The 27581-nt window shown below is 42.9% G+C and overlaps 2 protein-coding genes across 3 annotated transcripts; both read left to right on the top strand.

The window, feature by feature from the left end:
* Positions 1 to 49: 49 nt before the first annotated feature.
* On the top strand, positions 50 to 27205 carry LOC6568122 (alpha-protein kinase 1). Of its 2 annotated transcripts, XM_032740429.2 has the most exons (9): positions 50 to 181; positions 925 to 1771; positions 8203 to 8326; positions 17070 to 17364; positions 21283 to 23651; positions 23720 to 23813; positions 23935 to 24069; positions 24551 to 24944; positions 25873 to 27205. In XM_032740429.2, exons 2-9 carry the CDS (start codon positions 969 to 971, stop codon positions 26261 to 26263), a joined length of 4605 nt encoding a protein of 1534 aa, XP_032596320.2. In that variant the 5' UTR covers positions 50 to 181; positions 925 to 968; the 3' UTR covers positions 26264 to 27205. The 2 variants fall into 2 exon arrangements, with proteins under 2 accessions (XP_032596320.2, XP_032596321.2); XM_032740430.2 differs by lacking the exon at positions 24551 to 24944 and having other exon boundaries at positions 25944 to 26713.
* On the top strand, positions 24076 to 24536 carry LOC116805828 (protein Teyrha-meyrha-like). Its single transcript, XM_032740431.2, has 2 exons — positions 24076 to 24282; positions 24355 to 24536. The coding sequence occupies exons 1-2, from the start codon at positions 24078 to 24080 to the stop codon at positions 24381 to 24383; spliced, it is 234 nt and encodes a 77-aa protein (XP_032596322.1). The 5' UTR covers positions 24076 to 24077; the 3' UTR covers positions 24384 to 24536.
* Positions 27206 to 27581: the final 376 nt, after the last annotated feature.

The raw sequence follows: 27581 nt of genomic DNA, 5'->3' as shown, positions 1-27581 counted from the left end.
AGAAAAGTTGTAAAAAAAAGTGAAATTAAGTGCTTAAAAACGCGCGACAACAGCAACAGCAGCAGCAGCAGCAGTCGCAACAACCACAACAACAATTTGACATGTTCGCGTCTCGTTTACACAATAACTCAAATTAATTGAATATGTTGGCAAATGAGCAAAACGTAAATTACGCTAAAAGGTGAGCAGCAACAACAACAACAACAACAGTAGATAATACAATACAATAAGAAAGAACAACAATTTGTGTTTTTGGTTGTCGAACATTCAAATACCCTTGAAACAACTGAATATTATTAACTCAATGCGACAGTACTTGTAATTATTGAGATTGATGAACACACTCTAAAAACCAATGAAGTTTTTTATTATAATTAACTATCAATTTCAATATATGAATTTGTATATACAATATTATTGTATTGATCAAAGTTTTGTTTTTTAAACGAACAGCATCATTATATTTTATTTATTTCGGAAGTTTTATAATATTTGAATATACTGAAAAAAATCAAACAAATTTATTATTACGAAAATTCCGATGTAAATGCTATTAATTAGATCTTCTCAAAGCAAAGGGTATTCATATAAAAAGAGATCTTTTGTACAGGGCTGGAGTTTTCCTTGTGACAATATCAAGATACCCGCGTTGCAAGAGTATAAGGTAAAAGAACAAAAGCAATGGTATTTGAAGATGGTCGACACATGCACATATAAATAAACATACATATTTACACGCAACTCAATTCGAATTGTAGGCATGTAATTGTGAGTCAGCCCAAAATATGTACAAATATATATAATATCTATATATATATATGTGTATATGTATATATGCATATAAGTGTGAATGCGTGTATTTTGTTGAGGTCGCATTGCTCTCCCTTTAAATGCACACTAAACGCTGCCTATTATTATTTGCAGGCCACAAATCGAGCGCTACAATTTAAACGGCGGCTGTTATTAACATGGCTGCCGCATCCGCTGGCCAACAGCTGCAGCAGCAGCAGCAGCAACAACAGGCGCAGCATAAATTGAACATTGTTGGTGTTGGCAATGCGGAGACGGTTGCTGGCGTGCTGCAGGTCAACAATGAGTTGCAACAGCAACAGCAACAGCTCAACATGTACAAGCAGCAGCAGCAACAGCAATTGTTGCAGCAACAGCAACAGCAATTCTATCAGCAGCAAACGAAATTTGTATCGCGGGTCGTTACAAATGCAGCCGCAATGCAACCACAACAACAACAACAACAGCAGCAACAGATATTACCAGCTGGTTTGGTAAATGGCAGCGCCAACATGATGCAAGCCACAAATGTTGCTGTACAGCAGCAGCACCAACAACAGCAACAACAACAACAACTGCGGCACAGTCAACACATTTTTGTGTGTCCAGCAATAGGCACGCAGCTACAGCAGCAACAACAGCAGCAGCAGCAACTCCAACAGCAACAGCAGCAACTTCAACAGCAGCAGCAGCACCAAACCAAACAGCGTTTAGCGCAAATCAAGTTGCCTGTAAAGTCCGCAGCAGCAGCAGCAGCGGCAGCAGTCGCAACAGCAACTGTTGCTGCTACGCACTGTATGCCAGCAACAATTGCAACGCGTCAAATGAATCAGAACCATCAGCAACAGCAGCTCTATGCTAAGAATTTGGCCAAAAACAATAATGCTGGCAACAACATCAACAACAGCAACAGCAATAACAATGCAAATTTGGCTCCAGGCTGGCGACGACTAACCAACAACAATGAAGTGGCCTACATCAGGTGAGTCTCTCTCTCTCTCTCTCTCTCTGTCTCTGTCTCTATCTCAGTTTCATTACTTGTCTATCTCTCTCTCTCTCTCCCTCTCTCACACTCTTTGTCGTTGGCTCTCTTACATGACATTTACAAGTCAGGCCCAGCTAAAAGTCAATCTGTGTATTGTGTCTGGTAAATGCATATTGGAAGCCATTTAAATGTTTTCTTGTTAAACAGGAAATGCCAGTTAAAAAAGGGGGTAGCTCAGCTAAGATGGGCATACATTGGGAGTGGGTGGCTTGGTTTTACTCTGAATTGCAGTAGTCATCTCGGCATAAATGCATTGTCAGATTCATTCCGATTTGTATCCCCAGCAGCCTAGCAAGCACTACAGTGCTCTCTGAACGAAACGATATCCATCTGAGTTGTGGACCTACGAATTAAAAAAAAAGAAGCAATTCCTACAAATTCTTTTTTTTTAAATTCACACTCGGATTTGTTCTGCTGTTTACTAGTACAATTGCAATATGGCCGTTTTTGGCATTTGTCAATGGGTACAGGGTATAATGACAACGTAAGTCAAACAGTTAAAAGTCGAGTGCTTGGCATTATTGCCTGTTCTCTTGCCAGCGCTGTGTACACAGCGAGTATTTACCTGGGCATTATCTGCGAGTTATCGTCAAGCCGACATAATTACAAACACAAATACAATATTTACACAAATATGTTGAAAACAAGCCAGAGACTGCTGTTGCTGTTGCTGTTGTCGTTGCCGTTGCTGAGCCCCATTGCCCAAGTACTTTTAATTATTCTGCGTCTACCGCGCTACTGTCCAGGCCAGCGGTGCAGGGATGGAGGTGCGAAGGGGAGTCTTTGGCGCTGTGCAAATAGTTTACGATTTTGTTGCTTGCCTGTGCTGTGTCTGCGCCGCACTGTTGTCATCAGAGCTGGATAATCGCTGATTCTGTAAGTGCCTGGAACTCAGAACTTGACGGGCTGCCATGGCTTTGCCTCTGGCATTTTGGACTTGTTATTGGCTTTTGCGGGGCTTAGCTGTAGCAAAGAAAAAAAGATAAAGATGCTCACTAAAGAGTGCACACAAATATATTGGATTGAAATAAGACAGATTTAATCATTAAGTGCCTTCAGAAGCAATGGCTACAGGCTACTGTAACAAGTGAACGTGCTCTTGTGGAGTGTGCTCGACTACAAGATACCTTGTTGCCCAGAAACTAAAAAACTAGATGAATTTCTGTGAATTTCTAGATAGCAATGATATTTTTGTAAAGTAATTTGTAGATTATTAGTTATAGATTTTGCTATACTTCTCTGGAATCGGAACGATTGAAATTCAGAGTCGGAATCAGAACATAAATTCAAAATTTGTTTAAAACTAACATTGCGGAACTGATCTTATTTGCCCCGAAAAACCCGAATCGAAACGAAAACATCATAATGATTCAACATATATCTTAATCGTTATGAGCTATGAAAATGGTATTCAAATAGTGTTTTCCTATTCGATAAGAACTTGAGCTGTAACTGTCCAACAGGGGACAGGTCTTCAAGTTTTGACAAAAATACAGCTTTTGTGGATTGTCATCGTATTCCCGTTTAGCATCGCAGAGCTTAAATTTGGTATGAATACAATTTGGATTTATGTTTTGTACTGCAGACAATTGTGACATTTTTCAATAATATTATTTTGCTATCTGTTCCTAGCCATTGCCCATTCAGGACACTTTATGCGATCTGAGCAAGCATTGTTTAATGCTAAACCGCTTCTGTTGCGTGTCGAGCGTTTGTCATTGTTCGCATTAAGCGCAGCAGTGGAAGCAGCGGCTGTTGCAGCTGCTCATTTCCACATTCCGTGTTGCTGCTTTATTTATTTACTTTTATGTTTTTTTTTTTTTTTTTTTTTAGTTTTTTTTGCGTATTTTTTCCCCTTGCAAATTTGTGAGCTTTCGTCCATTTGGACGGAAAAGATAAGAAACATTTGCTGGGTTCAAATTTTGAACAGACAGAGCAGGGGTTGGCCTAATGGCAAAATGAATACAACTTTTTGTTTAACTGCAGTTGCGCAGTTTTGCTTGGCTTGGCTATTTCTTGGAAAGAATGTTGCAATCATTTCAAAGCGACTGCGACTACTTTCAAGGATGGATGAATGGGTGGGGAGAGAGAGAAAGAGAGGGTTTTGGTAAATCAATAATTGTTGCGCAAGCATTTTCAAGTCGTTGACTGCGCAACGTGACATCAGAGGACGACACAAATGTGACACATGCACATTTCCAGGTCAAAACGTTGGCCCGCCTACTGTGCCGCCGTAAAGCCAGCAAAGCCAAAAAGGCGGCGACGGCGGTGCGCACACACATAAATCATAAATTAGAACCGGCAGCTGGTATGGAGGCGACTCAAAAGAGCGAGTCGAGCGCCCCGCAAGGCCGGCAACGGGCAACGAGCAAACTGACTGTTCAAGAATGCGGAATAGTTTGGCACAGTCAGTCAGCCAGTCAGACAGTCGTAGAGTTTTCAATTTTCCTCAAGTGCGACAGGCCCAGTCACAGTCACAGTCGCATTCACCAGTCTCTCTGTCAGACATGTGTACGTGCAAAGGTGTATCTATGCCTGCTTGCAGCGCGTAGGTTGCATCAACAGTCGGCGGTCCGTTGCTGTCGCTGGCTTCGTCGATGGCTTCGTCAACCGCCTGCAGTTTTCCATTGCAATCCGCCGTTGAGTGTACAACGTGTTGACTTTTGTGCACCTCTTAGACATTTGTTTTGTTTGCTGCAGGTTTCCGTTGGTTTTTTTTTTTGGCAACGCACACCACTTAAATGTGGAAATCATTTTCATAAATAAAACATTTGATTGCTCAAGTATAATTTGATATGTCTCCATAACGATGCATGCTTAATCATTTTGACCACTAAATCGTTTTTTATGCTCTTAAAAATGTTAATATGACGCACTTAAAGTTTTTATGTTCATGCCGGGTTAATTTATGAAAAACATCTTTGCTGAAACTGAATTTTGAATATTTTTGATTTTTAATATGACATTAGAAATAAGATGCGGTAAACATAAATTGCTTGTGTGACGTGTTCAATCAATAGTTTTTGCAATAATTACTGGATATTTATTGATTTAACTTATTTTAATTTTATTTAAAAACGCTGGAAAATTGTTTATGTCGCTATTCTTAACAGTTATAAGACTTTTATTTACTAATATATAATACGAAAGATCATTGGTCCCTTAAATCCATTCCATACGTTATTTATATATGCAATATATGCTAGTACCAGAGTGGTTTATGTTAGCAGTGCCAATAGCCTCAGGTATTTCATGCTAAAAGGTTAAGCAGTAAAGGTTAACCCAAGCAATTTGATTAGCAAGGGGCTTTTGCAGATTTAATAGTCGACTGCTTTCATTTAACGTGGCCACAAAAACAACAACTTCGCGTCCAGCCCATTCGCTTATTTCGACGTTGTGGCTTGCTAAATGTATTACACTTTGGCTCCTTTCCCTTTGTCCCCAGTTGGTGTTGCCGTTGCCGTTGCCGTTGCCATTGCTGTTGCTGTTGGTTTTGTGTTTGAGCTGTTGTTAGGGTTTATTAATTTAGTAATAGGCTGGCACAGTCAGTCAGCTGGCGGCCCTCGACTGTTGTGCCGTGTGGCTCATTCCGGGGCTGGCTCGAGGGTGCACTCAAGGTCAGAGAGGCGTAAAACTTTTCCACCTTCAGACAGAGGCGCAGGAGGGCGGCTCTTCGGCCACTTGACGCTCTTTGTGTGTGAAATTTATTAAATTATTTTAACTCGTTAGCTCAACGCCTTTCATGAGAAGTCGTCAGACCGCGCTCCGCTCAACCCCCCCTTCCCCCACTTGTTATTAGCGCATTTTGTGTAAATAAAATATTTAATGAGCCAGCGCAGCAAACCCGGCCGTCTGCTGCTGCTGCTGCTGGTGCTGCTGGTGATGTTGTTGCTGCAACCCAACAAGCGGTCGCCTTGTGGTCGTTATCGTTGGTCCTTAAGCCAACCAGCTACGCCAGCTGCATACAAATTGAGCTATAAGCTTTGGCGTTGATGACTCCCAACCAACCAACCAACCACCCTCCGCTCGCCCAGCTTGTAATTGGTCTGTGCGTCGCACGTTCAGTCAGGCCAATTGACTTTGCCATCGATTTTAGCTTACGGCCACGCAACTAGTTGAGAATAATTAATAAACCAAACTCGTTTTTCAGTTTTAAGTTGGCAATTTGCTGTGGGGCCCATTGATGAGAACTGAGAAATGCACCAGGGTGCCAACTGCTGCAGCTCAATGACCATGGGACACACAACTCAACTCCTCATCCTCATCCCCATGCCCATGCCAACTCACATGCCCATCCTCAACCTCATCCTGTGCTGCCGTCACAAAGGGGCTACTCAATTGACAATTCTCGCAGACTCGCTTAGCCCGTAGCACGATTGTTGTTCTTGTTGTTGCTGTTGTTGTCGTTCAATTATGTATATTGTCGTCTCTGTTTGCAGTTGTTGCTGCTGCTACTGCTGCTGTCGCTTCGTTTCGTTTGGTTTCGTTTAGTGCCCTTGCCGCTTTCACACTTTATGCATTATTCAGATTTCCCACACGAGTTGTAGAGGAAGGAGTTGAAGTTCTGGTGCTGCCCCTGCCCGTGCCCCTGCTACTGCTAACTGCCTCGCCTCGTTCTACTATGCCGCCAAATCATTTGCTATTCAACGTTCCAGGCTCTGAAGTCTCTCATGCTCAGGCTATATAGCTCAAGTGCTGCTCTCGTCGCGACGACGCAGTCATCATCAGCAGCGCCCTTGATTCTTTTAACATGCTCACACTTTATAATTAATAAGCAGCGTCAATTTTTTTGCCTTTTGTTTTGTTTTGTTTTTTTTTTTTATATGCTGCTTTTGGCATGTTTTTAACCCCAGCAGAACATATACCGAGTACAACTTTTCAACATTTGCGGTCATGCGTGGCCCTGTTCTCGAGGAGGGGGCTCGACAGCAGCGCTGAGCCGAAAAATGAATTCACTGAAAAAACTGGATTCACTGGACTCGCTTTTTGGTTCTGCGCATATTCTTAATGCTGTTCAAATTTAAATCAATTTTTTTTTTCTTACCTTTTCATAAATTTCATTGTTGTAAACATGAAATGAGCGCAAAACGGATTACGAATGAGGTTTTCTTGTTGGTCGGGGTGAACCACTGAATACCCTAAATAACAACTAGCAAATGTTGCAAATCGAGTAGAACTTGATTTCAGATTGCGCATAACAAAAGACTGACAATTTTCGAAAACAGGGATAGCGATAAGATTATGATTTTTTCTAGATAGAGCTTAAAATCACATTTTCAGGAGCATCAGATTTCCTGTTCCTGTTTTCTGTTAAACTTTTAACAGCACATATTAATTAATTTTGTTGCAATCCAATGAAAATTGAACTTTACCCATTGATTTTCCATTCATATTTTGGTAAAAATCTTCGAATTACGACTCACATCAATCGGAAGAAAGCATAAAACTTGTTTAACACAGCTTTCCAATTTATTTGAATGCATTTTTTTTATAGCCATCTTATGTCATAAAAGGGAGAAACCTTTGCGGAAATAAATTTGTAGCTCGACTGATTTTGCCAGTTGAGTGATTAGTCAGTCCAAACCTTGTTTTGTTTTGTGTCTGAAGTCTCATAAAAGTTTGTTTTACAACCTGAATATTGGCCCCCATCGTTAAAAGTAGTTTCAATTTATTTAGCCAAGCTGGATCATCAAATCACGCGACTCAATTGTGGCACGAGAAGGGGCTCCGCACATACAGCCAGCAAACACTTGGCTAGCAACTCACGTGGAGAGGAGCGAAAACTGCTTGTAAAATACACAATACATAAAAACCAGTTTGAATTATGCGCCGAGCGACGCGCACTTATTTGACATGCGATCAAAACGAGCAGCGAGCAATTCTGATTGGTATTAATTTATGTATGTATAGACACACGCACACAGCCACAGACACAACACATACAGATACACACACATGCATTGGTGTGCACATGTATGCGTAGGTATGAGTAGGCCAGCATGCGTTCCCAACTGTCGTTTAACATTGTCATGTTAATGCGGACGAGCGCGTCATTTACCTATTATGTTAATGAGCTGTTAGCTAAACAGCGAGCAGCCTTTGCACTATGTTAACTGTTAACGTGGATTGGACTAATTGGGGCTAAGTGTGTGAGGTAGATGGAATGATGAAGGGCGAAGGCCAGACACACTTAAGCTATTCTTGACGACTTTGTAATTGCCATTAGCATACAACAATTTGTGTTGCGATTAACTAATAAATAATGAATAGAAATTAATTGCAGCGAACAATCAATTAATTATACATCACTGTAACTCACTCACTTTGTACTTATTTTTCATTATTTTTATGGTTATTTCTTATTGCAGTCCGACGGGCAAAACGCTGCGCACACAATTCCAAATTAAGGACTATTTGCTAACACAGGGTACCTGCAAGTGCGGCCTGCCGTGTCCGCTGAGGCCGGAATACTTTTTCGATTTTAATGCACGGGTAAGTTAGACGCAATTGCCAACTTGTTTGTCTCATAATTGGCTGTAAATACCAGCTCTGAACAGCTGGGTTAGCTCAGGCCCAAGCCGTAACCAAAGCCAAAAGACTGCGCTAAACCTAATTGAATGTGCACTCAGCTACATAACTAGCTAATGGGCTCTGAGGGGTGGTGAGGAGTGCTGTGGGGTGCGCTGGTAGGGGGAGTAGGGTATCACACAGCAACGGCATTCAGGCGACTTTCACTGAGCGTTGCAGCCATGTAACTGCCGCCTGGTTACAGACACACAAACACATACAGACACACACACACAGAGAGACTTTACCCCACCGCTGGCAACAGATGAACGCAAAAATATTTGTAAAACCAGTTTGACAACAAATCGGCCATGTCGACGTCAACGTCAACGCCGACGTCGGCTGCATAATCATTTAGCCAGCCTCTCAACTGAGCTCTAAGCAAACGTTCGACCATCTGCCTCAGCAGCCGCCTTGCTCCAAATTGACAAGCATTTTCATCTATATGTATATATATATATGTATACATGTATATTTGTGTGTGTGTGTGTGTTTGTGTGTATTGAGAATCGCAGTGAAATCGCCAGCAGATTCATTTCCAATTGGAGCAGAGCAACTGCAGCAAAACGAAACGACTGTTAACGGTAAATCACATATATACACAAAAACAGTGCATCTGGCGCTCTTCTCTCCCTCATCGCCTTCCTCTTTGTGTTCATCTTCGAGCTTTTTTTGGTCTCTTATTGACTTTACGTTCTGCTTGCAAACGGTCTCGGCTTTCAGCTACGCCTCGACTACTGAGGTCATTAATTTAAGTTTATGGTTTCTCTTTGGATTTTTGCGTGACGATGGCGCCAACGCCCCGAATCGTTTAACACCCCGCGCACACAATCAATGTCCTTTTCATCCCCCCCTCCCACACACACACACACACACACATCTGCTCTCTCACATGAGCAGCAGCTACCTCAACCTTTCTCGCTCTAGCTCTTGACGTCTTTGTGGCTTTCGTCAATCGATTTTTCGGTGCAATGCACTTATAACTTATCCCCCAATCCTCCCAAACCCCTCCTGTCTTCGTCCCCTCTTCAACAATGTCGCTGGCTGCGCTGCTTAACTGGCTCGGCTAACTGTGCGCATATTATCAAAAGGCAACCGCAATTTGTTTACTAAACACTTTATTGTGCCACCGAAGGAGCCCTTCTTCTGCTGCACATGTTTGCCCCCTTGTCCCACCGTCACATATTTTCCGTACTCCCATTCCCCGTTGACCACAAGTCGTTGACTGTCTTGGCTCCAGCTGCACATCCCTCTCTTTCTTTCGCTTTCTGCCCAGCTCCCTTTGTCTTTCTCTTTCGCCGCTCCTCTCCTTTGCAACGTCTATCTGCACATCGTTGTGGCAAAATGGCAACTGTGCTTTATTTCAGCTCTTGTGCTCTCGGCACATTCAACCCAGTGTTTGGACGATCCCTCATACCCCCCCCCAGCCTACCTCCTTACCAGTTCGCGTTTGGCAATGATTGATGTGCCTCCATAATGAAGTCTACGCTCGTTTATTGGTTTGTGTTGCGCTTTTTGTTTTGATTATTGCCATTTTGCTGTCGCTTAAGTTGGCTTTGTTGTTTGTGCCTTGTGTTTGAGGTGTGGTAGGTTAGGAATTGCCTTTTGCTCGAGCTGTCAGTGAGTGTTTGGTGAAAGTCGTTGCCGCCACTAAGCAGCCACTCAAGTGTCTCGCTCTCAGTTCACGGACCCAGCGATGTGTCGCACTAACCATGTCCAATAACACAACATATCTCATATTGCATATCGCATGTCGCCAGATTTGCTGTCATGTTGCGGAGTTTGTGCAGCAAATTATGATATAGTGGTCTATGTCTCTAAAGATTTATGTGTGTATATATATATATATATATATATCTGAATGTGTGCGAATGAGCGAAATTATACTGAAGTTCGAGTGTTTTGAGTAGAGCTTTTGGAAAGTGACCACGACGAGGAATTGAATTCATGATTTTCTTTGCTTAGAGTATGAAATTTTAAATTTAATTATGAATCAGATAACAGATATCAATCTAGAAATATTACTTTTGTTTTAAATATTAAATTTAAGAGAGTTCTTATAAACTTTTGCCTTTAAGTATAATTTAAAGTCAACGTTGAATATTAAACTGGATTTTTTTTCTGTTTTCTAGTAAATATAAGTTTAATACAATACAAAGATTATCTGTAATTCTTGTAATATTTTAGATTAGCTGTGAACTTTGAAAAAAGGCAATAATCATCTTGCATTATACATGTAATATATATACAATTATGCTATATGTACAAATATATATATATATATATATGTGTGTGTATGTATGTATTAACGACCTTGTAGCATATATTTTGTAGCTATGTACAACCTTGTACTACATTTTGTTCTTTATAATAGGCATTGCTTATGTACGCTGCCTACGAACACAGACTCATACAATACATACAACAATTACATGTATATGTTTGTATGTTTGAGTGATTACTGCTTGTGTATAGATGTTTGCAACATTCGTTGCGTATGCGTATAATCTTGGCGCATTCAATTATCAGATATTCAGCTGAACTAAATACAAGCACTGAGTTTATGACTCGCAACGCTTTATTGCCCTTTAATGGGGTGCTATTTGAAGTCAGCTATATCTGCAGCACTTCAGCTCGCTCAATCATTCACTCACACATACAATATACAATATATATACATTAAAAAATTAGTTCCCTTAGCTGAACAAGCAATTGACGATAATTAAACAATTATTTGCAATTGAAATTTCCAATCGAATCGGAAAGCGTTAAATTCTTTTCGATCGCATCGCCTTTTTCGATATATATGCGAAGCAATTAAAATTGATTTTCCTCACACAGTTACACAGCTGACTTTGTTCAACTGTATTTAAGTATATAAGTATGTGTTTTTGTATGCAAATACCTTAAGTATTCCACGGGGTTCTATTTTGAGAACGTTGAACGCAATTTGTGTAACGCCGCAAGTTGAACAAACAAATAAAACTTTGGCCCCGTCCCCAGATCGTTGTGGCTGTCAGACTCGGTATGTATGTATGTATGTCTGTTTGTAAGTCTGTCTGTCAGTCAGTCTACACAGAGTTCGATGCAAGCTCTGTGTAAACAAACAGCAACGACACCAACACCAACAACAGCAACAACAATTGAAACAACAAGCAAACAAACTTGAGAAGGTCAGCGACGGCTGCTCAAAATTTACAACTTCGAATAAAAATAAAAATAAAACCAAAATTGAAACGCATTGGGCATTGTGATTGCCGTTTACGACACACACACACACACACACACACAGCCACACACACACACAAATCAAAATACCTTAGCACCTTAGTTTGTTTCCAAGCTCAGCTGCTTATATTGTCTTGTGTGTATGTGTGTGTGTTTGAAGGCTGCCTCACAACATCATCACAGAGTTGGGGCAAGACATGAGCGATGTCAGGGCCATGTTGGTAACACTGTCTGTCCAAAAACCGAAAGTGAACCAAACCCAACAGCAGCTGGTCAGAGCAGTCAATCCCAGTGAATTGCTTCACTTATTTACTCATGCCGCATGAATTCCACCCGCGCGCCCCAATTACACCTCCCTTTAGGGGCCAACTAAACGAAATTCACCGAAGCACGTCCAGAAAGTGACGTTGTCGGTGTCGCTGCTGTTGCTGTTGCTGCTGCTGCTGCTGCACTTTTCGGCCAATTTGCATTTATAAACATTTGCTGAGCGAGAACGTGTGCAGTGGAGTGGGCATGCAGTGGAACGGGATGGGTCTGGGATGGGACTGGGATGGGACGACCAACAACGGGTTGACGCAAAATACAGCAGACAGTTTAGCATATTCATGGAACAACAACTAAAACAATTAGCGCTGGGCCAGCGACGGCAGGTGGGCCGAGGAGATGTGTCAGTTGAGTGTGCATACCCTGCACAAACACTAAGGAAGGGGTATGCTCTTTCTCTTGCATAACAACTTTGCTGATTGGCTCGATACTTTAAAGAATATTTTGTTAACTTTTAGTGTATTCTAAATGAAAAAATCAATTTTATTCCAGTTAAATATTTTTTTCAACAAGGTATTTTCAAGTTGTGATCAATATCAAGTTTTGTTTTTTATTCACTTTTTTTCTTTTTTGTTTTTAAGTGTAATTTGCACGTCACTCCAATTGTAAGCAGGATGATCAATTGCTGCAAATTTCAACTTCACTTTTGGGCGAAATTGAATTTCAGTCCCAGTTTCGAGTTGGGACGCTTTATGGCGGTTCGGTTCGGTTTGGTTCGTTCCGGGTTGGGTCGCTTGCTCCGCTTTGTGCATCGTTTTATTTTTTCGTTTTCGGTTTTTTTTTTGCTTGTTTCTTGCCATTCACTTACGCGAGGCTTTTATAGAAACTTCATTAGTTCAAATTAAATGTTGTACGCGCCAAGAGCAGACAGCGTGGCATTAAGACGACACTGGAGAGGGGTGCGGAGTGCGGGATGCGGGGTGAAAGTCCACTCAACTGTGCCCTGTGCTGTGTGCAGTGAGCCTGTGATGTGAGAATGTTGCCACTGATGGGTTCGAACTGCACTTACCCCATCTATCTTGTGTGTTGTCTCAGTTCAACTGCAACAGCAACAGCAGCGTTGACTTTGACTGACGTGGAAGCGTTCAGTTTAATGAAAATTGTAAGAGTTTTGTGCAACCGTGCGAAGGTAGCAAACAATATGCAAACACAAGGCCAACAATGAGAGTGAAAGCAATGCACAGTGTACACATGGCGTCTGCCACAGAAAATAAGTTAGATTTCTGTTTTTACTAAATCTACTGATTTCAGTACGAAGCTGCTTAAGTGGTGGACAAGCCAGCAACAACGTGCAGCAACACATTGACCCACCTCCAAGTGGGTCTGCTAATGCTGCTGCTGGGGATTGCATGTGCGCAGAGCGGCGAACATTGAGCGATTTCCGTTGCGGGTTACGTCATGCATGGCTAAGTGTCCAGTGCAGCAATGCGAGCTGGCAAGCTGGTGAACTGGCGAGCTGGTGCGCCGTCACGGAAATCTTGCAACGCTGCAATGTCCTGGCTGAGTCGACAATAGCGGCTCGGCTGGTGGCACGCAGCAGTGAAACACGATGGCTACCGATGGCGACGTGACTGAGCGATTACTCACATCCGGCAGTGCCGCAAGTTCCTGTCGCGAGTGCGCTCAATTGCCGCAGGCAAAGCAGCCACCAGCTGCAACAAGCAAAGAACAAGCAACAAGGGGGCAGCAGTAGGCAAGTAGGCAGCAACCAGAGGTGGTGTCAGTCTGCATGCGACCACCTCATCCACCATTGTTGCCACCGGGGCCCAGGATTAAAACTGTCGGGCGTTGGGCTTCTGGCGACGAGCCCTCGACGGTGGTCATTATGACGTTAATGTAATCCAACACCGGCCATGCACCTGTGCACAAGCTTCACACCTGATCCACCATGGGTCGAGCCGAGTTGTCGCATGTCGCCCAATGGCCACTCACTCAACCCTTCGTCGTCTGTGCATTTTGCTTTAATTTCGTAGCAATTATGCATGCAAAAATGCAATATTTAGTTGATATTTACTCCGATGTCGCTTGTCCCTGTATTGCGTGTTGTACAGAGGCGTGTCCTCTGTCTCCAGTTCACTCTCGTCCTCGGCCCTCAGCTCAGCATTCTGTCAAATGCAACGATAGTTAATATGTCAAATATGCAAAATGCATTCAGAACATGCCATTCGGTAAATAAATATACATAACAATTTATGTATTATAATGGCAAACAAGAGTGTCCATATGCTCACATCTATATATATATATATATATATATATATATATATATATATAATTACAATGCACATTTACGAATACTTTATTTTATAAACAGGGCATATCAGCTTTTTGTATTTGAAATTATTATACCTTTAACCACTTTTGTGATTACCTGTTTTTTTTTTTAATAACATACAATTTGATGTTAAACATTTGCGGAATAATTTTAAAAAAGTTGCCCACATTGAAAAAAAAAAGTGAAATCATTTTAAATACTCTTTTAACTCATCCGCAGCAGTGTCTGCTTTGTGGTTGCTGTTAATGTTGGGGACATGGAGCATGCATGGCTTTTGTCTACTAATTATACCTTCATTAAATGCCAATTAAATGTTCATATACCTCGTGTATTTCAATACTAAATTTAATTATCGATTTGCCTGGCCAGACTTATGCCATCTAGCTTTGTCTCTGTTGCATTTCGTTTGTCATTTTTTTTCTTTTTTTGATGCACCGCAGACAACTGGAGAGCAAATTGGCCACGCCCCCAAATGACGACCCAGTTGGCAATGTTGAATGTGCTACATATTTCCGTAATCAGTGCTGGAAGGGGTAGGGGTGGGGGGTGTCTAAAGGAAGTCGTCGGGCTTCTGAGGTTTCTATTTTACATCTGTCTGTGCAGCAGCACGAAAGCGCATTTGCGGAGAGGCACTGGCTGAATGGGGTCTGAAGGGGAGAGCGAGAAGGGGGGACATATTGTGGTTTTATTACGTTTGAAAAGTTGAAATTATGTTTGCTCTTTGTGGCAGTCAATGTGAGACAGCCGCCTTTGACTAAGTGGCAATAGGAGTAAGCAGTAAGCAGAGCAACAACGGCAACTTGAAAAGCCATAACAGCAACATCTGAAATATGAAAACAGAATAACCACAGCAGCAGCAGCACCAACAACAACAGTAACAATCAGAGCTGAGAGTCGTTTACGTGAAGTCATCAACTTGGGGATTGGGCATTTTGGGGCAACAGGAATATAGAAACGTACATGAGAATTGCTATTGGCCTGATGATTATCTGGCTTGGGTGTGGCAAATTAATAAACCAACCTCAGTGTTCGTTGTCTGTGGATATATAAATATATTTGGGACTCTTGACGGACGACTCTTAAGTGAACATGAATTGAGTGTCTCTATTATGGGAATGTTTGGCATTCACTTCAGATCAGAGAGAGATAGAGAGAGTGAGAGAGAGAGAGAGAGGGAAAAACTACATATATATGCATATATTAAATGAAATGTGATCATTGCTGCAAGTCTCTTTTTCTGAAAGTAGAAACCGATGCAGCAGTTGTTAAGCGTTTACCAAGTGCTCAATTGACTTAAAAGGCATAAAAAAAAGTCAGTTCTCTGCACACTGTACACATACAAATAAAAAAGGAAAGAAAAAAACATTTTAATGTTTTATAGCCAACTTTGGTTGTGCGGAATTTGTACACGGGTTTGCTCGTTCGTTCGTCCGTTTGGTCGTTCGATGTGCGAGTGTGCTTCGCACAAATTGTTGACCAAAATGGCAGTGAATCGCTTTCAGCGCTTAAGCGTCCGATGAAGCAATTGCCGTCCACTGATTGAAATTGCTCACTGGAGGCGTGCCCGGTCCCAAAAAAGGGTCGTTGTCATGCTCGAAGGCGTCCAAATCGATGCGCTCCAAACCCCCAGACTCATTTGCATAAATTCCATACGCTATGCACCTGCTGAAGGATGTGTTGGGCTGGGCTTTGGGCGGTACGAGGATAGAGAGTGGGTTCGTTCCTATGGCGCCATCAAATCTTTTGATGTACTCATCAAGCGCAATTTGCAGCATCTGATTGGATTACACGTGTACGATGTGCTCCTCGCCTGCTTGCTTTGTCGGCTGTCGAGTATCTATTTACAAAAATGCTAATTGGACGCTTACTAAGCCCCAAGCTACCAACGGTATACACAACCAGTGTCTGTCTGTCTGTGTGTGTGTGTGTGTGCGTGTGTGTGTGTGTGTGTGTGTGTGTGTGTGTGTGAAAGTGTATTTGTTTGTGTTTTGCTTTTTACTGCATTTTATGTGCTGAAGGTTACCAAAGCAAAACAAACAGTAAAACAACAGCATTTCATTGACTGATATGATGACTTAGCGATACCCTGTAGCTTAATAATACCATTCTATAATGAACTACACTAAGTTAATTAGTTCCATTTTTAATAACTTTTAATAATGAATTATACAGTTTATCTATGAGATTCGTAATACTAAAAAGATTTTAAATACTGTTCTAGTTTCTGATCTAAAGACTGAACAATCATTTACATATCCAAGATACTATATTTGTTAAATAGTCAGCCATACTTATTTATTTTGCTTTTTGAATACATCAATTTACACAACTTAGAAATGCCACTTTTTTCAATGCAGGGTATGAAAAAATAAGTTAAAAAAAAAGTGAAAGAGAGCAAAGCTACTGTAAGTTTACTGCTCTTGAGGCCAATTATTGTAACAAGATACTCTTGAAACTAACTGAAAACTTCTTGAGAATCGAAAAGGAGGCACTTCGTATGCAATTACTAAAGGGTATAACAAGCGCCGCATAAGACGACTGCTTTGTTTGGGTGATTGCTGATTTTTTGCAAATGCGACTCACGTTTCATATGTAAATTAATAGCAGAACCCATATGTCTCTCGGTCGGTACGTGAGTGTGCTTAGCTATGTGTGTGTGTGTGTGTGTGTGTGTGTGTGTATTTGTTTGTGGGTGTGCATCTGATTAAGTTATCGATTTTAAATTGACAACAACCATTGTAAATGCGTCAACAGCGGCGCCTCAATTCTCCATTCAATTTTAATTGCTAATGTGCCAATTCGTTGCTTGGTTTTTGTTTTTGATTTTAATTTTAATTGCAGGTGCCCAACATGCCATTAAAGGTGTCGCCAGTCATCAGCAGCAGCAGCAGCAGCAGCAGCAACCAGGAGAGGGCAACTGCAACAGCCACACATCTCTGCTCGCATCAGCGTCATTTGCTCGATGCTGAGCAGCCCGCGAAGGAGTTAATGATGGCCACAATATCGGTGGCAACAGTAGCAGCTGTCAACGATGCGTTTAATACGTTGATGGCAACAGCCGCGGTGACATCCACAACAACAACGACAACATCTGCAACAGCAACAATAGCAACAACACTCGAATTGGCCAACAAAGGTGAGTGACAGCTGACAGCCAAATATTTGTGGGCAAACTTTAATCAAAGCAAAGCACTAAACAAATAATATTTAAACATTCTGTTCGCTTGTCACGCAACCAAATTTAATTATAGAATAACACTCGGCTCCTGCTGCTGCAATTAAATGAGCGAAATGAATATTTGATAACTTAAAGACTTAACTTAAATTGAATTTAATTGCACAGTCCAATGAATGTCACGTTGAAGCCAATTAAGTTTACAAAACTCATTATGCATCTTATGCATCTCAACAGAGTTTTATAATTTTGTTGTAAAGTTTGTAACGCAGTTTAAGAAGACTTGATCAGCATGAATAGTTAAGTTATACAAACTAATACTACAGTTTTACAGCAATCTCGATGCTGCTTGGCTTCTAGAAATGACTTTGCTTGAGGCATATTTGCTGCCGGATCGTATCCCACAGTAACAATTGGTGGAAAGATATGTTCTCGTACGAAAAACTATTTTATTTACCAACAGATCCTAACAAACTCATCAGCCATGCTTGTTTTTTGGATTATAATAATATAGGAACAGTCGATTGAAGGTGGCGAACTAATTCTTATAGCTTCCCAAAGGAATAATTGATTATAAATTAGCTCTCTTTCGGTTTTTTTGTAATTGATAGTGATGTTTAGATGTCGACAATTGAATTCCGCTCTGGAAGGGTATATATTCTTCATCGTGCCTAAGATGAATGGAGTTTCTTGTTTTTAATTTACGTGCATTTGACCGTTGTCTTTGTTCATTGCGCTTGCCAATTGCAGCTTACTTTGACAACATTCAGCGTCATGGCAACCCTGGCAAAGTGGGCAACGACAAAGCGACTCAAAAAGTTCCCAGCGGCCACCAAAGTCGAAAGCGCTTGCACCGCACAAAAGTATGCTATATGAAAAAGAATTGTGCAAAGACAGAATTTGTATTTTTTCCACTCAACTGCAAACACGAAGACAACCATGAGGTGGGGAGGGGAAGGGGAACGGTTATAGAGTAGCAGTAAAAATAGTGTAGAGACGTGCGATAAGTGCAGGAGAGAGCAAGGCAACCATGGAGGAAACGAGCACAGCTGGCAGGAGTGAAAAGCGCACGGTGCTGACAAACATTGCTATGCATATTTGCGCATACCTATCCAAAGGACTTTCGTTGGAATGTGTGCACACACACACACACACTCACACACACACACACACATGGTGAATGCAATTGCAATGTGCTTGTGCTGCTGGCAAGTGGAAAACTACTGCCTAGACAATGACAAAGTGAAAATGCACACACATTGAAAGTGGCAAAGACAGAGAAAGAGACAGAGAGACAGACAGAGAGAGAGTGAGAGCTAGAGAGATGGAGAGAACGAGAGAGAGAGTTAAAAACTCTATAAAAGAGGGTAATACGCACACATGAATAAGAAAAGACGAAAAGAAAACAAAAATCAGAGCGGTGAGTTCAACAAGCTTTAAGCCTCGACGAACTGCGGCCGTAGGCGTGGCAACGTGGCAACGTTGCCTTGACAGGAAGTGCATTTGCCGCTCCTCGACCCACCCCACCTCACCTCACCTCAACTTGTCGTCTATGTTTGTTTGCTTTGCTCTGTGTATGCGATGAGTGTGTGTTTTGATTTCGTTCCTTTGTATGACCAGTCAAAGGATCCTAACTTGTGCAGTGAAAAGCGTTGTCGCCTCTGCTGCTGCGGGTGCTGCGGCTGCTGCCTTGGGGTTGTTGTATAGATGTGCGATTGTAAATAAATAAATATTATGTTTATTAAATACCCTCAACTGTTCAACATTTAAACTTCACAGCGAGCGCCTAAAGCAGTGGCAGAGAGAGAGAGAGAGCGGTGGGAGGGGTGTATGGATGGAGGATGGGGTGGCATCCTGTGCTCTGTTTATTTGAGATTAGGAAACAAAAAGTTACTGTTGCTAACTTTATACAGCATTTTTATTGTCCAAATACTGAGTTGAGCTTCATAGCTGTTAAAAACTTTTTAGTGGTGCCCCGGGTCTGTTTGTCGGGGGGTGTTTGTTCAGTGCTGTATTGTTTGCTCTTGCGTTTGTAAATAAATACTTGTAATTACTTGAAAGCAAAGCATTTGTCCATTACAGTTAATGCAATATTTAAGCAGCTGAAAGGTATTCAAAATTTGTTGTTGCCACAGTTTATAAACATTTTGTATACCAAAAGTGTGTGCAGGATTCGTTCAACAATCCTCGGATCTGCAGCGTTAAATGGTGTTCAGTGTGCTCTGCTGTGCATGCTTGAATGTTTCTTGGTTTGTAAGGCCATACGGGGATTTCCAAATGGCTTTCATGCCTTGAATTTCAATTTGAGATAGAGCCAAACTGTTGCCAAGATACAAAGCGCACAAAAAAAAAAGGATTTGAACGCGTTTGGGATCACCTTAAAGCTTTCGGTCTCCACCATACAGACACTTTGTTGCACAAAAACCTGGTGTTGCGGCGGTTGACCACCCAGAAGGCGAGCATTGCGGGTGTTGGTGTTTGGTGGTTTTTTTTTGGGGGGGTTGGGGTCCAGCAGCTGGGCAAACATTTCGCAAACATTGTTAAAACTTTAAAATGAAAAGGTTAATTGAAACAAAAGGGACTTGACGGCAAACTTTAGCCATGCGCGTCCGTTGCGATCCGCCTATCAGCCACGCCCAGGCCAAAGGCAACTGGCCATGGATGCAGGCACTTGCCATTGCCCCCAAATTGGTGGGGCATTCAAAATGCCGTGCCAAGCAAAAGTTTGCGTTTAGAAATGTTCGCGACTGCGGCTTAAGTGAGTGAATGTGCATGTGAATACATATATATATATATATATATATATGTATATATATATATAAATATGAATGTGTGTGTAAGCCAGCGTGCAGTCAGGCGATTTGCAATCCTTGAATTATGTATGATTTGCTTACTCTATTGAATACAACTAAGAAAAAACTCTATGAAGCTCAATTCGCTTAGATGATTTAATTATTGCTGCTGTTTTAAATTCGCATGCTGATTTCGAAAAGCCCGTCAAAATTTGTTGGAGTAGAAAACACTTTGGGCTTATGCTGAATTTCCATTTTTTGCTTTTCGACCCAAGGGAATCAAGAGTGGTTTATAATTAGAGTTCTGAATATGTATGTATGTATTTATGTATGTATGTATATATGTATGTATTTATGTATACATATGTGTTCTTTTGATTACAATGTGGCTTGCAGCAAACATTACTTTTTGTGATTATGCTCTGTGGTCACTATTAACTCGACGCACAACTGTGCCACATGCACTTCAGCAAACCATAATCATAATAAATAGTTATATTTTGTATTTATCGTAGTTAACTAACCACCACGATGACACCGACAATCTTAAAGAACAGTAAAACCAGAGTATGACCCAGTCAGTTACATTTTTGCTTATATTTTATAATTTTTGAAGAGTAGAAGATAATGTCGGCATCGCTTGTCCTTTTTTGTTTGTTTTGTTTTTGTATTTTAATTAAGTTTACCATTATCTGAGTGTTGAACCTTACTTACCCCTCCTTAGCCAAGTCCTGCTACTCAGTAATTGGGAGTGCTTTTTGTCCCAGTCTCAAAAAAAAAAAAAAGAAGAAAACTGCCTTTCCTCCATTTCTTGGCTAATAAGTTTGCGGTGCACGTTTTTGTGTTTTGATTTTATTGTGCTTTGCTTTCGCAGCCATTTGGCATTTGGCGCTTTTTGTTGTCTGGCATTGTCAAGTGGCGACCTTTGTGAAACGCCCTTCACTTGCTGTCGTCCTTTGCTGTTGTACTGTGGAACACGTTGCGGGCACTTTAAGGACGACGCACTTTGAATAAGCAAACGAGGGACGACATTCAAGTATTCAACCTTTCGCTGACTTTGCCTTTCAATTTGTTTGTCACATTTCAGACGCTGATTGCCACAAATATGGCAACAACAACAATAATAATAATAACAAACTGGCTGGCAGGACATCGTACGCAGCAACAGTTCCAATTGCAGCCACACCCATGCAAACTAGTCATACAACAGGCGTGGACAGCACTCTGAAACGAACAGCATCGGCTTCAATTTCCGCTCCAGTTTCCGTTCCAGTTGCAAATCTAACCGCAACGCATGTGATAAAGCCAGCGGTTACGCCGCCAGTTCCTCATCCTCCTCCACCACCACCTGCGCAGCAGCCCAATTTCAAGGATGATCCGGCGGGCTATTTGCAGCAGCAAACGGCACTCCTGCACAACACACTCGGCGCCGGATTGGATTCGGCTAAGCCACTAACAGCGACGACCACGGCCCGAGCACTGCCACAGGAGCCCATTGTGCATAGCTCGCAACATCAACATCAACAGCATCAGCAGCTGCAGCAGCATCAACAGCATCAGCAGCAGCGTCAACGTATACGACGCCTGTCTCTCCTCAATGGCGGAAAATGGGAACTGGAGTCGAGTCCAGCGACGAGCAATGCCGTGCCGCGTTCCCTGCATGTGGATACGGCGGCAGCTGCATTTGCGCGCCCACAAAAGCCGCAGATCACCAGCATTACGGTGGTGCCGGCGCCGCAGGAGTCGCCCGTATCCAGCAGTGGGTCGGAGCCAGAGAAACGGCCCGAACAGGTGGGTGCCATCTCCACCAGCCACGAGAGTCCGCGTCACAGTCTCTCCTCGCCCACGGACTCTATAGACTCGGCCAAGAGCACCCCCTCCGCCTCACCCAAACCTCAAGCCCAAACCCAACCACAGCCCCAACCTCAGCCACAGCAGCTACAATTGCAAATGCGTCAGCCTCAGCTGCAGGTGCCGTCAGCTGTCCAGCCCACGGCTCAGTTGCGTCTGCTGCGCCAGCAGTGTCAGCCCATAGTTGGTGGACAGCCCGGACAACGTCAGGCTGTGGCCAATAATGGTGCCACAACGCTGACGCGCAGCATTGTTACAACGACGGCGGGCATCAGTAGATCAGGCACAACGCTGAGCAGTGCCAATACTGCTGTGGCTCAGCTGCAATCGATGGCGGGCAACAGTGGCGGTGGCAACCAGCTGATCATGACCTCCTCCGGCCAACTGCTGGTCATACCCACGTCTGGCAAACATCCGACAACGGCTGCCCAAGCTCAACGACCGCTGCACGCCCAGCCCAGCGGTGGCTACATTGTCAGCCAACCATCGCAGATGCTCAATGCGAATGGTGCCGCCAAGTTGCTGCACCATCAGATCATCAGCTCGCAGGCCAGCCAAATTAGTCAGATCAGCCAGGCGGGTGGCACAGCGACGGCGCCGACGCAGACCGTCCTGCTCAACACACTGCCCAATGGCGGCTACATCGTACACCACCAGCAACAGCAACAGCAGCAGCAGCACCACCACGCGGCTGAGCAGAATCAGTTGTTGGGCATGCAACAGCCACAGGCGACGGCAACCATTATTAATTCGCCCGAGGCGAAACGAAGGCCGCGCAAGCGCAAGAGCTCTGTGTGCAGCACACCACCTCCTCCGCCGTTGATATGTGGTACTGCCGGGTCGCCGGTTAAGACGCACTCGCCCCAGATCTCGCCCAGCATACCCAGCCAGGCGCCAGCGCTGTTGCAACAAGCGGCAAATGCAGCTGCAGTTGCAGCCGCGGCGCCACCGCCACCGCCGCAATTTTCGCAGCAATTCCAGCTGAGTCCCGGCATCCAGGGCATTGTGGTCAATAAGCCGGCGACGGCGGCACCACAGACCCAGCAGCTGCTGCTCCAGAATGGTCAGATACTGCAGCAGGTGAATCTCATTGGGCAGCAGTTACTTATGCCGGCCGGCCTGGTCATGGGACCGGATGCCACATTGTTGCAAATCCAGAATATGCCCACGACGAGTTTGCTGACGCACCAGGGACCGGTTATGCTGCGTACTCCGTCGCCGCAGAACAAAGCGTCCTTTATATCGCCCGGCGCCGGTGGCCAGCAGTATATTGTGGGTGCCAACGGGCAGCTCAGTCCCATCGGTCAGATCTATTCGACGCCCATGGGTCTGGTGATGCCCACAGCGCAGCAGAGCGGCGCATCCTTTGTGCAGGCCAGTCCCACGGCGACGATACAAATTCAGCAGCAGCCACAACAGCAACAACAGCAGCAGCAGCAGCAGGCTCAGCAGATCACATTGCAGCCGCCCCAGGCAACCAGCTACGTCTCGGAATCGCATAGCAGTCGCCAGTTAACTGCCGCCAGCCCGCCGGATACGACCACATGCAGTCCGCAGAGTCCCGAGCGACCGCCCAGCCATCGTAGCAGCGGGAGCGGTGACATGGTATGCCATCAAATGCAACCATCCACTGAAGTTTCCTCATCTTATTGAGTGTCTATTTTGTGTTGCAGGTGCAGTGCGTGTCCAGCTCAGAGCCAGATGCAGCCATTTCCCCCCAAAGCGTCGAGAGCCGCCAGTCGCCCTCATCCACGGACTGCGAGAGAAGTGAGTGTTGCCCCACGCTCCCATTAGGAGTATCACTCGAATGCTGAGTTCTTTTTCAAGATATCATTGCTCTCGATACCCGTTAACTTAGTAATCGAACCGATATTTTTTCTTCCTGCAGGCATTTGCAGCAGCAATTTATTCAGCCAGCCCAGCAGCATGTATAAGCCATCGGAGCCGAAGATACGACGGATACACATCACATCGCAGCAGGCGTCGTCGGAGAGCGGTCACACCATGGGGCTAATGGGTCAAGGTATGCGTATGGCTAGCTCAACATCCCTCTCCATTTCATCAACATCGTCAGCATCATTGTCAACCACATCACTAACTACGATGGCACCGACACGCCAAGTCATGCACCACCACCAGCCCCTTTCCAACAGTCACAGTCACAGCAACAGCCATAGCCACATCAACCCAAACGTCTATATCCATAATCACAAAGTAGTTAGCGTTGACTACCAGGGTAAGGCTTTGCCAGTGTCCTAATGCCACCAGCCACTAACTGCATCCATTCACTAACTGACTAACCCACCAGCACCACCAGCCTCTCACATACACACCTGATGCATGTCAAGCACGTGTCAAGCACCCCTCGCATCCCTCTGCACTATTTTGCTTTCGTTTTGTGTGTGTTTTCTGCTTTTTGTACTGTCGGGTGTCGGTTGTCGGGATTCCTGTCTATCGAGTGTTGGCTTCATTAATCAGGCCGCTGCCTCCAAATCTCTATATAGAGTCACCCACCACCACGCAGCTGCCGACCATTGCGGATGCACCAGCGCTCAGTGAAGCTTCACCCATTAAATCCAACTGCCGCACACCAACAAAGCGAGCACGTCGAACGCATCGCACGGTGGCAAGAACATGTTCGGTGGCACTGTTGCCACCTCGAACATTTGCCATTGGTGAGCTGATCTGGGGGCCGGCGCGTGGACATCCTGCCTGGCCTGGCAAAATTGTTAAGATGCCCGACGGTGTTTGCACACCATCGCAACAGTTCGATCATGTGTGGGTGCAGTGGTTCGGCGGTGGCGGGCGTTCCACCTCCGAGCTGATACCGGTCAACTTGTTGCAGAGCCTCTCCGAAGGCTTGGAGGCACACCACAAGGCGCAAAAGGATACCAGAAAGTGAGCATCACACGAGAAGTCGGTGTAAATATGAGTCTGAAATTCTGTGCTCGATATTGTCGGACGGTTTCGATGTGTCAAGGTTGTCAAGGGGGCGTTGTAGACTCCGGTGCAGCTCAAGATCGAATAGATTCAGCATAGGCGTCCATTGTTTTCATATTTCTTAGTCCTGCACAAGACAGCACTGTAAAAAGTAATTTGTTTTTAGTTTATTTTTGGCTAATCTATGTACAAAACTTAGAACAGTTTTCTTTTGCGCTATGACTTTAATAAAATATATAGATTTATATATGTTTTTTATAATCCTAGTCAGTAAATTTGTACTTTTAAATGCCTGGAATATTTCTTATATGCTGGATGTATATGATTTCTTTGATATAAATAAATCTTTTCTTCAGTATTTTAACCTTAAGAAAACAGTGTAACATATGCAAATATAAATGTTTCAATCCAGCCCTCCCATTATATTTCAAAGTAGACCATTTATATATATATTTTTTTTGCAGAACGATAAAAAAATGATTTTTTTTAGTATTTGGAGATTTTTTTTGTTGTTAACTTTTGTAGCATTTGGCAACTTATATTTGCGTATTACTCGTATTTATTGTGCAGTGTAGTCAATATTGGCATTTCAATGCATTTGAAATTAGTTTTGATTTTAAGTTGTCGATTTAATTTTGATTTTGCTAATTAATATTCTTGTTTCTTTTTTTTATTATGCGCTGCCAAAACCAAACACAAAAACAAAATCAAACTCAACGCGTGTGTATATGCGTATGTGTGTATAACCCTATGTGTGTATATGCATAATCATCATCATCATGACAAAAAACCCCCTGTCCAAAAATCTTAATCCGAAATACCCAAAACCACAACACACGCACACAAACAAACACCACCACCAAAATCCACCAATCCAAAAAAAAAGGAGCCGCAAATTGAACTCGCAACTCGAGCGGGCTATACAAGAAGCAATGACTGAGTTGGATAACATTTCAGCATCGGCAACCTCAGCATCCGCAGTTATTGGCCAGCAACTACAGCAGCAGCCTACGTCAACACACAACAGCAACAATGGTGGATTGGCGCGAGGCAAGCGCCAAGCGACGCCAAGTGGTCAGGCGAATAGCGGTAGTGGTGGCAGCATGACGCTGACCGCTAGCACAACGGCCACACTGAGCGGACTCTTCAATCAGCAGCGTGCCAAGCCCATACGGATAGCTCCAGCGCCGCCAGCCGGTGTTCCGGCATCATCATCAGCAGCAGCATCGGCAGCTAGTGCAGCCGCGCAGGCGGAGATCTTGAAGCTGGCCAAATGACCAGCGCTGGCGGCGTTGCCGTCGACAATAACCACAGCAAACTATACGCTCGTTATTGGGCATAAGTAGAGGCAGCTGGCCATAAAAAAGTATATTTGCATACATATATATATGTAGTTAGATATCAGTGTCAACTGTCTGTCGCTTTCGAGTTCGTTTCGAGTTGATTTCTATAGTTTTCTATCGAATTTCGACTCTGCTTAGTTGCGCCTGTGTGGCTCCGCGACACATCTATGAAATAGACAATAAAAACAATATGAAAATGTTAACGAAAACGTAGTTACAAAGATAAATGTTTTAACAATAAGTTTTCTGTTGCTTTGTGAAGCAGTGTGTCTGTCCAAATCGCAAAACTGAGTTGTTTTTTGTATATATGATTGTATTTACATAGAAAGGATCACAGAGAATACTTATTATTATCATTATTATGAACAGATGTAAATGTTAGGTACATACATATTTATTTATTGCATATAAAGCATAGTTTGCATAGGTTTTTTGTTTTCGTTGCAATCTGTAGACTTAACTATTATTTTTATATTTAGCTAGCCTAAGCCGATTTTTAGCCACTAAGTTATAATAGCCAAGTAATGCACATTCTGATGAGCTCATTGTTTTTGGCCTAATTCAACAAATTCTTACAGAGAACAGAGAACATTTAAATCAAAAGCAAATTACTGATACTGTTTCTAATTTTGAGATACTTATTGAATGGGAGATATCAACAAAATATTTACGTTAAACTTAAACTCGACAAAAACTCAGCTAACGAGTAAGAGAACACAAAAAAAAGAGAATTATATTTATAAATTGTTATTATTTATTTAGTTGAAACTATTGTAAAATTTTAGAAAACAAATACGACAAAATCAATTGACATTTAAACACGTAGCGAAAATCCACTAAAAAACAAGAATAAATGCTAAAATATTCCCGAAAACCAAAAAATTGCTTAATTATTTAACCATCCATGTTTACAACAATCTTCAATTTTAGAGCATACTTATGTGGGGAATAGAAAAATCTGTAATGCAAACTAGACTTAGAAAAGCAAATATTTTAACGCATACTTTTAGGACGAGTGAAGAGTATTTAATTTTCAGAAATAGCTTTATATCGTCAATGATTTCGGATTCTCGAAGGACATGGTGCGTGAGAATCGCAAGGACGAACTCTATGGAAATTCATTCAAGGATTACCGGGTCATCTATAAACCCAAACAATTGTGAAATATAGGAATAGGAATAGGGAATCAGTTGAATCACAAAATCCTTGGTTTCTCGTTAACTACAAGAACGATTTGAAAGTCCTTCGGTCA

Source organism: Drosophila grimshawi, unplaced genomic scaffold (assembly GCF_018153295.1).
Source record: "Drosophila grimshawi isolate 15287-2541.00 unplaced genomic scaffold, ASM1815329v1 contig_311, whole genome shotgun sequence".
In the NCBI taxonomy this organism is placed as follows: Eukaryota; Metazoa; Arthropoda; class Insecta; order Diptera; family Drosophilidae; genus Drosophila; species Drosophila grimshawi.
Note: the sequence above shows the minus strand (reverse complement) of the source record. Positions and strands in the feature narration are given on the sequence as shown.